Source organism: Pediculus humanus, genomic scaffold (assembly GCF_000006295.1).
Source record: "Pediculus humanus corporis 1103172108220 genomic scaffold, whole genome shotgun sequence".
Taxonomy (NCBI): domain Eukaryota; kingdom Metazoa; phylum Arthropoda; class Insecta; order Psocodea; family Pediculidae; genus Pediculus; species Pediculus humanus.
Window position 1 is genome coordinate 226,622 of NW_002987790.1, and position 12,529 is coordinate 239,150.

General features: G+C 26.5%; 1 protein-coding gene across 1 annotated transcript; it reads left to right on the forward strand.

Moving 5' to 3' along the window:
• Positions 1–501: 501 nt before the first annotated feature.
• On the forward strand, positions 502–6,590 carry Phum_PHUM449150 (protein tramtrack, beta isoform, putative; the record flags this gene model as incomplete). Its single annotated transcript, XM_002429681.1, has 2 exons — positions 502–672; positions 5,850–6,590. The coding sequence occupies 2 exons, from the start codon at positions 502–504 to the stop codon at positions 6,588–6,590; spliced, it is 912 nt and encodes a 303-aa protein (XP_002429726.1).
• Positions 6,591–12,529: the final 5,939 nt, after the last annotated feature.

Genomic DNA, 12,529 nt, shown 5'->3' on the forward strand with positions numbered 1-12,529 from the left:
CTACATGATTACATGTAGAAAGTTGATTTAAGGTTTAATGCTCAGGTCATAGACCCAGCCGTAGGAAAATTATTAAAGGCCTAGGCATGTCCTACATCTACTTCTGTGGGGTCATATCGCAAGCCTATTTCCTTTTCGCTTAGTTATTATTACATCGTAATTTGATAAATTCATTTTTTTTTTTTTTTTTTTTTTTTTTTTTTTTTTTTGTTTGTTGTTTTGTTTGGTCCAGAACAATTTTTTCTCGAAGTGTTGTTTTTATGTAAAATTTTTCGTGATTTTTTTTTTTTTTTTTTTTTTTTTTTTAATTGTTCAAAAACTGGAAATAATATACTTGTTTATTTTTATTCAGTGGGTTTTTTTTTTTTTTTTAATTTTTTTTACACTTAGTATTATTCTGGTGTAGTTATTAGTGAAATTAAATTATAGTATTATTATTTTTAAAATTTATTTTTATTTTTTTTTGTTTTATAGGTAGCTTAAGTGGAACTAGAGAACAAAATGACAGATCAACAATTTTGTTTAAGATGGAACAATCACCAGTCGACATTAGTGGCTGTGTTTGATGGCTTACTGGAAAAAGGTGTGCTGGTTGACTGTACATTAGCTGCCGAGGGTCAACAGCTAACAGCTCATAAAGTTGTACTAGCAGCATGTAGTCCTTTTTTGGAAGTAAGTTATTTTTAAAAAATTGTCGTTCTCTTGCATTTCTTTTTCATTTCGCCTATATATCTGAAACCTTTTTTTGAAATTACTAAAAATTTTAGCAGTTTAGAAAATATAACAAATGAAATATTTTTTTAAAAATTATTGCATTATAGCATTTTTTGTTTAATTATCTTTCCAAAATAAAAAATTATTAAAAGCTCAGCAGCATTGTTGTCGTTTCTTGCCAGTAGTAGTAGTTAATTTTCATTTCAAAAGGTTAGAAAATTTAATTTTATTCATTACAAAATAGCAGCTGTAGGCAGGCATTAAATTTCTTATGAATTACATTAAACAATTAATTACAATAATAATAATAATAATAATGATAATAATAATAATTTTATTTGTATTTAAATGAAATCACTTTTGATTCAATAGATATTTTAATATTGTTTTTTTTTTTTTTTTTTTTTTTTTTTTTTTTTTAAACTTACATTATTTACTATTACTGTTTATTTTCATTGTTTTCACACATTGTTATTTTCAAAGTTTAAAAAAAAAAAAAAAAGTAAAAGTATTTATATAATTGTTTTTATTGCTAAATGCTTAAGCTTTAAAGTTTTTTAATTAAAGCAATTTAAAAAAAAAAAAAAAATTACTTTAAATCATTATTATCACTGGAGATTTTTTTCTGTTTGAATTCCCCTTTTTTTTTTTTTTTTGAATTTTGTAATTATGCTTGCTTAGTTTTCTTTCCCCCCCCCCAAAAAAAAAATTAATTATAATGATTTTTAGTAAGTTTTTATCAAGTTTAAGTTTATTTACTTAAAAATTTGATATAAAAATTTTATGGAGAAAGTTTTTAATGCAGGTTGATTTGAAATTATTTTTGGTTATGTTGTTATACAAACATTAATTGATGTAGATTTTTTGAATTCTCTATCTATATTTTTTAGACAATGGTGGTTAAAGGGTTATTGATAAAATATTTTTTGATTTTGTTCGTCGAAATTTTCTTCTCTACGATGTCAGTTTTATAAGTTTAAAAAAAAAAAAAAAAAAAAAATGTTTACGAGATAATGTAGAGCCCATTGTTTGTTTGCCTTTCCCTTCGATAATTTAATAAAACCGTTAAAATTACAAGTTTAGGAAAAAGTCAAATTTGAAGGAGAGGAAAAAATAATAATAAAATGTCGATGGGAATTATTGAAATATCTCTTGCGGATTTTAACTTATTTCCAAATGAACGACAGGTTTAACTTGTGAATCAAAAATTAATATTTGCTGTTGTACCATAAGTCAAAATGTAACTAACTAAAGGGGGGAGGGGGTTTAGTTTCAAGTAAAAATTTTTTTGTGTGCGTCATATACATTTTGCTGTAAACGTGCGTGAAACTTAAAAGTATCGATTTTCTCTTTTTTTTTTATACTGAATTATCATATAAACATATGGGAAAAGGGAAGAAGTTAATAAGAAAAATATTGCGTACTATTTGCACACTTGTTGAGATCAATAAAGTGTGCGCGCGATTCTACTTGCGTACGTCTTTACGAATTTGCATTGCATGCGTTCATTAAATCGTACTAGTAGTAGTAGTAGTAGTAGTAGTAGTGCGTTGTAATAAAAATAAAAGAAACAAGTTCAATGTCTACAACCTTAACCCTGATTACTTGCTTGCATACAGTAATGCATATATATATATATACTAATAATGCATTTGGATATTATACTATTTCAATGGTGGTTCAAATGTTGTTTAGAAAGAAATCCTTGACCTCTATTTGGTTTTTTTTTTAAATTTAAATTGTGTCTCATTTAGTTTCGTTATGGAAAAATTGGAAGGGGAAAAATTATCAATTATCAATGACTACCCGCTAAAAGTGGTTTGCGTTGGTAAAAAAATAAATAAATTTTATAAGACAGGAAACAAATGTGTGTGTTTGTGTGTGCGTGTGTGGCATTTTTACAGATTGGATGGAATGCTGTATCGTTTGTAAAAAAAAAAAAAAAATTTTTTTCCCATTTCCCTCAATGTTTATTTACCAATTTATCTTAGATTTAAAATCTATTATCGTTGAAAACTTCATACTTGTATTAATGAAATCATTATTATTATTATTATTATTATTATTATTATTATTATTATTATTATTATTATTATTATTATTATTATTATTATGCACGAGAGATATTTAGATAATCATCGTTTTTTTGGTTCTTTTGAGGTATTTTATTAATTTGAATTTTTTTGTTGTTGCTTTTTTTTAGTAAAAGTTAACGGTTTTTTTTTATTTTTTATAATTAATTAAATTTATTTTTATGTAAAACATTTCGTCTGATTTTTTCATTTTAAATAGAAAGTTATAAGTTTAAACATTCAACGACTTATGTATAAAAAAAAAAAAAACCTGAAACAGACAATTTGATAAAGTGATGTTTAATAAAATAATAATAATAATAATTCTTATGCTCTTCAGAAATTTTAATAAAAAAAAAAAAAAAAATGTATTAATAATTAACATATTTGGTAGAAAGTTGTACGATGACTACGAACAGAGAGACAATGCACGTGTGAAATAATAATAATAATAATAATAGTTTTTTAGCTTGGATACCTTTGAATTGTTAACGTTTCTAACGTTTATTAAAAACATTTGATTCCATTTTTTGCTTTTCTATTGAGAATTGTTTTTCGTGTAAAAAAAAATTTAGAAAAAAAAAAAAAAAAGAAAAGACAATGACCATGTTTTGCCTGCAGTTAAATTTACTGCATATATTTTGTTGGCATAAATTTTTTTTTTTGGTTTTTTTTTTTTTTTTCTTCTTAAATTTACATAAATTTTTTATAAATGTCTCAAAAAAAAAAGAAAATTGATTAGATTAAATTTTTTGGTATACTTTTAATTACCTTTTTTTTTTTTTTTTTTTTTTTCTGTCGGAAATAATGAACGGTGTGTGTGTGTCTTTTGAGAATGACTTTTAAACCTTGCACCTTGGATTCATTACAAATTTCCTAAGCATAACAACCAACAAACATATTTCAATGGTTTCACGTATTTATTCATTAAATATTCAACGATGTTGTTTCTAGTGTTGTTTGCATGTTTGAAAATATTTGCCCAAACTATTTTTTTTTAATTTTTTTTTTTATGAAATTCCGCTCGCATTAAAAATGATGAAATATAAATAATATAAGTGTAAGTAAGGTTTTACGGTGGGGAAATATGGGGGGGGGGAGGCATTTTAATCGGATGGTTGACATGTTGAGTTCAATATATTATTATGGCCGGATGGACAAGCATTTATTAGAATCGCCACATAAACACACACACACACACACACCATGTTTTACTGGGTCATATAAAACCGTTTCGTTTCACGTCACCAAAAATATTTTTATTTCTTTTCTTTCGAGAAAAAAAAAAAAAAGAAGTTTTAAATATTTTACGGGAAAAGCATGCATGCAGGTATTCTATTAAACTGTTTTACCTTTAAATTTAAAAATTTTCTAGTTTATATTATTTGTTTTACAAAAGCCTTGGCAAGTTTTTTGAGATTTGACCAAATAAAAAGAAGGAATTTTTTCATAGTTTTTTTTTTTTTTCATGTGCGTGTGCGTGTATGTAAATGAAAAAAAATAACAATGAAACGGATGATGGAGGGGGGGGGGGAAGGGAGCCATAGTTTTCTTTTTGAAAAAAAATTGGGTGAAAACATCTTGTTAAATTATGGTTTTTAATAAAAGTTGTTTGACAAGATTGTTTTTATTTGATCGTTCTCTCCGAGTTGAAATTCAGATTTTATGTGAAATTTCAATTCTTTTTTTTTTTCCAAAACAAATTCTATTCTATAATTTTGCGGTTTGAAATGTTTGAGATCTTTTTTTTTTTTTTTTTTTTTACGAAAACTGCTGTTAAACCTGTTTTCTGTTTCCTAAATACTTGAGTTAAAATTTTTTTGCCGCATTCTCGACAGGTTAAATAAAAATTACCATTTTATTTTTATGACGTAAAGTAGTAGTTAATAGTAGTAAATTTAATGAGTATTTTAAAATGAGTAAAGTCGTATTAGAGAATAAGCAAACTTTTTATTTAAAATGTTTTTTTTTTTTTTTTTGTTAGGCTTGACTTAAAAATTGTTTTTCTTTTTTTACCTTATGGAATTTAGGACTAGACCTAAATTAAAATAATTGTTAAATTTTATTTAAAGTTCAAGCAGGCATCATGGTTTTTTTTTTTCTTACGTATTAATTTGATTTAACTTTTTTACGCCATTAAATAATTTTTTTTTATAAAGGTAGTATTAAAATTGAATTGATTATAGTCGTCGTACGTTAAAATTGTGAATAGTATGAAAACCCCGGAGCAATCTCGGTACATTAAGAATGCAATCGATGCGACTTTGTGTATTATATGCCTTTGAAAGCTTGCTTTAAAAGTATATGCAATTTTTTACATTTTATTATTATTATTATTATTATTTTTCCCCATGAAATTTATTTTTTCAATTTATTTAGTTTATTTATATGAATGTGAAAAAGATGTGTCATACGTAATGTATTTACTTAATTATAATTGAAATGATTTATGAATTGCGATACCTAAAATGACATAAAATTTGCATTCTTGCATTATAATAGTCCATTTTTATCAATTGTTATTTTTTTTTTTTTTTTAATAATAAATAAAAAAGGCAAACATTGCTTTAAAGTATTATTATTATTATTTTTTTATTGAATTGTTTATAATTTTGCCGTCTTTTGTTGTTATCGATTTGAATAAGGTTTCTAAAGTTATTTATTTACATTTACTTTCAAAAACATTTTTTGATGATGTTTATTATCAAATATGGATGCGCTCTATTAAAATAAATTATTGTATTGTCGGCATTGCTGAGTAAAAAATTTATTTTTTTAAAAGTGCAGACGTTGTCTTTTTTAATGTATTAAAAATTTTTTTCTTTTTTTTTTTTTTTTCTTGTATTTTCTATCTAATTACGCCCCCAATTTCCTTTAAGCTGGCTGCTCTCAATAGTTGTAGTAATTACCGTTCGTTCGTTCGTTCTTTTCTTTAATGTTATTTACCTTTTTCTTTGCAACGCAAAGTTCTTGTATGAATTCTTATAATATATGCTCCGTAATGATCAATTACTATTGATTTTCTTCTAAAGTAAATTTTTTTTTATAATTTTCTCTTTCCAGACTTTGTTAAGCCGACACTACGACAAACATCCAATATTAATTCTTAAGGATGTTAAATTTTCCGAACTAAAGGCTATGATGGACTACATGTACCGGGGAGAAGTTAACATTTCGCAAGATCAGCTCGGAACGTTCCTTAAGGCTGCAGAGTCATTGCAAATAAAAGGGCTTTCGGATAGCGGTGGGGGAAATGAGAAATCCGTAGATTCTCATTCGAATAAGAGACATCATGACAGAAAGCAACATAGACCAAATTCACCTTTAAGAAATTCATTATTAGGCGAATCGAAGAGGGCCTCTTACAATTTGCAAAATTCAGTTAGAAATTCATTAAAATCTTCTCCTTTATTAGTCGATATACCTGAAGATAGTCCAGTGAATAAACCTCACGACGGTAGCATGTCTCCCGTTTTGAGGAAAAAAAAGAGACCTCGAGAACAAGATGAGAATACGAATAATACCCTTAAAACCGAAAATATTCCTCCTCACGAAACAATAAACAACCATCAAGAAAACAGTAGTAACTCTCTAGATCTCCCCAACTCAGTACCAGTTCCTCGTGTGCCTAGCCCATCTGAGTCAAAGCAACCCCCATCGGAATCCAACACCGACAAGACTGAATTAAAACAAGAAATGGAAGAAGAAGAAGACATAAACGAGGACTCCGTTGAGCTGACTTTAGAGGACGAGGATTTAGGAGAAGCTGGGCCTTCGCACAACGATGGTGGTAAGTCTTTTTAAAAATTAAATTTTTGAATTTATTTAAAAAAAAAAAAAAGAAAAAAAAAGAGGACTTTTCTTCTTGAAACTATTCTTTTCGATTGTTTTAAAAAACAAAACCGTGAAATTCTCACATTAATAATATCTATATTTTATATTCATATCTTTGAATAAAATTTAAAAAAAGGGAAAAGAAAAAATTATATACTGAGAGGAAAAAAAAAAAAATCACACAAAAAGGAATAGATTTTTTAACATCAGAAAACTTGAAAATAAAAATCCCAATAGTTAAGGGTTCAGGCTCAACCCCAAGTAAAAATTGACTCACCCAAAGAAGCAACCAACCAGGCAGGCAGGCAGGCAGAGAGAAAAGCAGCAGGGCTGGGCAGGGCAGGCAGCGGAATCACGTTGCATCTGCTTGCTGAGAACCCCTCTTATTTAGTTCTCCCCATTTTCTTTAGTTTTTGTCTCTTTTTTTTTTTTTTTTTTTTTTGGGGTTTTGATTTGGTAGATTGCATTTAGTTTTCGTTATTTTGTATACGTAAAATCTGTATACAAATATAACGTTTTGTAGGAAACCGTTTTCGTCCTTTTTTTTTTTTTTCTTTTTTTTTTTTTTTTCCAGTCTGTCCCTTTTTTTTTTTTTCCTCCTCCTCCTCTTCTTCTTCTTTCTGTTTAACGTTTGCTTTTCCTTTAAACTTTAACGATTTTTTTTAAAGTAACTTTCGTTTAAAGTAACTTTAGTAATTTATAATGTGAGATTTTTTTTGTACCCGACGACAGGGTAACATGAGGGGAAAATTTGTTGAAATTATTATTATCATCGTTTAATATTTGCCCACTCGGTTTTTTTTTTTTTTACTTTTTGCGTTTTATTAATGCTCGCTACCTTGCTGATTCATATAAAAAGTTTTTTTTTTTTTTTGTTTTTTTTTTTTGCGATTTTTCTTTGTTTTAATTTTTTTAATTTTTTTAAATCGTTTTCCCCGCTTGTTTAAAATGAAAAAAGAATTACGTGCAAAATAATAGGTTTTTTTTTTTTTTTTTTTTTTTTTTTTTTTAAAATCGACCATATCCTATTAGAAATTTTCGATATTCAATAAAATTTAATACTTGAACCAAATAATTACTCGAATAAGTTTTTTTTTGCTTCCCTTTAAAAAAAAAAATGCTATTATTATTATTATTTTTTTTTTTGAATGGTTTTTACCAAGACTTGGGAAAGAAAGCTTGAAAAAAAAAAAAAAAAAAAACCGTTAGCTAGGTTCTTTTCTAATCAGAATAAAATTCATTTACCCAAGAAAAAAAAAAAAAAGAAAAAGAAAGAAAAGAAAAGAAAATAAAAGAATGAGAAAGAAAAAGAGAGAAAGAGAGAAAGAAAGAAAGAAAGAATAGTAGTAGTGGTAGTAGTAGTAGTACATCAACCTTATGCTAATTTTTATATAAAGTTGCCTTCGTATTTTATTCGAATTCCATGAGTTTTTTTTTTTTTTTTTTTTATAACAATTCATGATGAACTTCTTTTCGTGCGTTACAATGTTGGGGAAAATAGTGTGACCACTTTTTTTTTTTTTTTTTTTTTTGATACAACTTTGAGGACAACGACGACTATGACGATGACAAGGACGAGTATTACAAATCAAATGGTCAATTTTTTATGTTGAGAATGCATTCATTCGGTATGTGTGGGTGTTTAATTCAGGTTTTCATTCGGGGATAATTTCTAAGATTAATAATAATAATAATAATCTTACTTTATTCCTTTTCTTTTCTCTCTCTCTCTCTCTCTCTCTCTCTCTCTTTCTCTCTCTTTTGAAGGGGGGGAAATCATCCACGAAAGTAGGTTTTGGAATTTTCATTTTACGGTTATTAATTAATACGATGCCGGTCACATACCTTGGTTTTTTTTTTTCTTTCTTTTTTTTTTTTTTTTATGCACCTGATATTCGTTGAATAAAATCAATGATTAACATGTGAATTATTATTATTATTATTAATATTAATATTTTAATAATAATAATAATGCCGCGATTAGTTTTGCGTATTAAAAATAAAAGAAAGAAAAAGAAAAATTCGTTTAATCACTCGTTATAATTTTTTATATTTAATTTTTCGAAAACAAATGTTTTTTTTTTTTTTTTTTTTTCAAAAGCAAAAAAAAAAAAAAAAAAAAAAAAAAAGGCCCGCCCCGAAAATTTTTCCTTTAAAAAAAAAAAAAAAAAAAAAAAAAAAAAAAAAAAAACATATTTCAAATTTTTATTATCGAGCGAAAGTTCTAATTAATTTGTATTAAAAAAAATTTTTATTTTTTATTTTTTCTATTCTTTTAAAAACTGAAATCTCTTAAATATTGTAGATGTATACATACAGGTTTGCCTCAGGTTTTAATTTTTGTTACGACTGACAAAAATTTTTTGGGTGACCTTAACAAGACAAAGATTCCATCATCATCATTATTCTTTTTATCCAAATTATAAATTTCGGTCGATTTTCTTTTATTTTTCTGTAACGTGCCATTTTTCTTTTTTTCTTTTTCCTTCAAAGAAGACAATTTTGATGAAGTTAAATATTAATAACCGAGACTTTTAAATTTTAAAATGATTTTATTGTGTTTTTCCATGGTGGTAAGGGGAAAAAAATACGGGCCAAGTGGTCAGCAGAAGATGAAATTTTTCCTCCCTTTTTTCTCTCTCTTTCTCTTTTTCTCTTTTATTATTTATGCGGGTCGCATTTTTTAAAATAATTTTTTTAAATTGAAAAATGTATACAATTTACTTGGGGGGGGGGAAAAAAAGAAGTTGATTTGAATTTTCTTTTTTTATTAATTCCGTTATGATTAATCGGAATAATTTTTTTTTCGTTAGTGAAAAGTTTTTAGTCGTATTCTAAAAAAAACACTCGGACTATTTTTTTCCTTTTTTTTTTTTTTTTCCGTGTGTTCACATTTGAAAAATCTTTTGTTTCCGTTTTAAAAATTTAATAAATTTGAACAATGGTGGTAGGGAAGGTAGAGAAAGAGAGAGAGAGAGAGAGAGAGAGAAAAAACGATGAAAAGTTTTTTTTTTTTTTGTTTTTTTTTCCTCGTCTTTCACTCGAAAATCCCTTCAAGGTTAATTTTTTTAGAAAACATTTTCAGTGTAAAAATAGAAAACAAAAATATTTTTTTTTAAATAAAAGACACACAAGGCACAAGGAGGGAAAAAGATGAATAGATTTTTTTTCTGTCGAACAATAAAAAAAAAATATATATATATATATATATAAAAGCGTCAAACAAAGAAAGGAAGGAGGAGAAACTTAGTTTTTCCCGACTTCTCGGGTTTTATATTTATAGAGACAAAGAATCTGGGAGGACGCGCTGGCCACATGTTTAGAGTTTTTTTTTTCCCCCCCTCTTTCTCTCTCTCTCTTTCTCTCTTTCCCTCACTCTCTCTCTCTCTGTTCTGTGAAAAGGCACATAACCTTGAATCCGCGTACACCGCTGACTCTAAAGCGAACTCTGAACGACGACAACGACAAAGATAGTCAAAAGGAAATGAAAATATTTTATTTTCCGCTGGTGTACAAGTGACATGGATTGTGGGGCTCTCCGCGAACCTCAAATATATAAAATAACTGTTGTGTGGAACGGATTCGAAAAATCGTTTTCTCTTTTCTAATGCTCAAATGGAAAACCTAGTTTTCTTTCGTTTCTGTTTTACGGAATACCTGTTCCAAAAAAGAAAGAGAGAAGGATAGGTAAAGTGAGATTGTTGAAGAGAGAGAAAGAGAGAGAGAAAAAAAAAAGAGAAATTGTAAGTTGTCTGCGATTCTCAATTTGAATTCAATGACGCCTCGGTTCCTCGCTTTTGTCCGATTCATACTCATGAGGTTATTGACCGAATCAGGTTTTTCATAAAATGTACCTCTTCGTTATGGCTGCGCTAGACGAAAAAAAAAAAAAAAAGAAAAAAAAGAAAAAAAAAGGATTTTTTATTTTTTTTTTTTTCCGGCGATGAAATTATTCTTTTATTCGTTCGTTTTTCTCGCACTTATTTTTACCGACGTAATTTTTATACATATAAAAATATATATATGTGATATACGCATATGTGCACGCACGTATACGCCGCGTATACACATATATATAAGTATGTGCACATATGAATGCATTTATTATTATTTTACGATTTAATTCATTTCCCAGAAAGGAAATGGTGGTGAAGTGTTGCCATGTTTGCATTCATGAAAGTTATTATTAATTTTTTCTTTTTTTTTTCTTTTTAAATATTTCTCATCTTTTTTAATTTGCGCCCGTTTTTTTTTTTTTTTTTTAAATTTTATTATAAATTTTTGCTCGCATTAAATAGGAACTATTGAGATATTTTGCTCTTATTTAATTATTATTAAATCGATGGGGAAAGTTTTCATGATGCATTCGTTCACCCTTTAGATATGCGATGGAATGCATTATTTTATCGGTGGCAAATTATCTGAACTTAAAATCGATTTCTGTTTACCTAATATTTCTCCTGAAGTATTAGGTTTAGAAAAGTTTCGAGAAGTTTCGAAAATGACGTACGAAAAAAAAAGGAAAAGAAATAAAAATTGTAATTATGGTGGGGTCCGTGTGCTACAAAAAACAGTATCGAACGCGTTTATGTATTTATTTATTTATTTTATTTTTCATTTTCTAACTTTATTAATTTTATTGTACATAATTAAGAAAGAAAACTGTATGTATGATATGGACTCGTTCCAATTAGGTTATTGTTTTGTGTATGTATCATGACCACGTTTCTCATGGTTCACGTAAAATATAGCCATAATAATAATAATAATGATAATAATGAATGACCGACTGTTGAATGCGTTAGATATGAGAATGCCTTAGTGTTACATTCAGCAATCGCCAACCAATTAAAATACCTGAAAGTGTAGAAATCCGGTGTAAAATTATTATTATTATTATTTTTACAATTTAAGAATCGAGGCTGATGAAATAAACTCGAAAATTATCTATGTCTGTAGTTTTTTTTTTTTTACAATAAAAAAAAAAAAAAAAATGCTACAACGTAGAAAACTAAGTAAAACTGAAAGAGGCAGGAACGAGAGAAAAAAAAAAAAAAAAAAAAATTTATTTTTAAATTTTTTAAATATCTCCTCCTTGTACTTGGCGACAAATTTATTGCATCGAAAGTCATGACGTTACCCTAAGTTTCTTTTCTTTTTTTTTTATATATTTTATTTTATTTTTTTATTTTTGAGACGGTTTAGAAAATAATTTGAAAGAAGAAATTCGCGAATGAAAAATGAATTTTTGTTTTAATATATGTGAAATTTTTTTTTTTTCAATATTATAAGATAATTTTTTTTTAAGGTACAATTTAATTAAAAATTAATTTTACGTTTATATTTGAAATTTGCGCATTGAATTGATGATGATTATGACGATTTGTTTGTTTGTTTGTCGTTATGGAGTTGATGGTTTGCGTTTTTTTTTTTTTTTTTTATACGTCCGATTGATGAAAAATATTTTTCGCATTAATTTTCAGGCTTATTATTATTATTATTATTAATAACGTTTGAATTATTCGAGAAAGAAAGAAAAGTAAAAAAATTGATATTGATTTCGTTTTACTTTAAATTTCGCAAACGAATCAAAAATAACAATAATAAAGGTAAAAGAGCGATTTTCTCTCTCTCTCTCTCTCTCTCTTTTTTGTACATATATATAAATCCGTGAAATTGCTTAGTTGAAAGTTTTGATGACTACTTAATAACTTGATTTTTTTTTTTTCTTTTTTTTCTTCTACTCATCAAAGTATAAATAATAATATCGAGATTTGATGAATAAAAAAAAAAAAGAAAAAAAAAATTGTTTTTTCGACGAAAAATTTAAATGCAAAGGAAGGAAAAAGAAAATTATTATTATTATTATTATTTTTGAATAATAAAGTTTTTTTTTTCAATAATTAAAA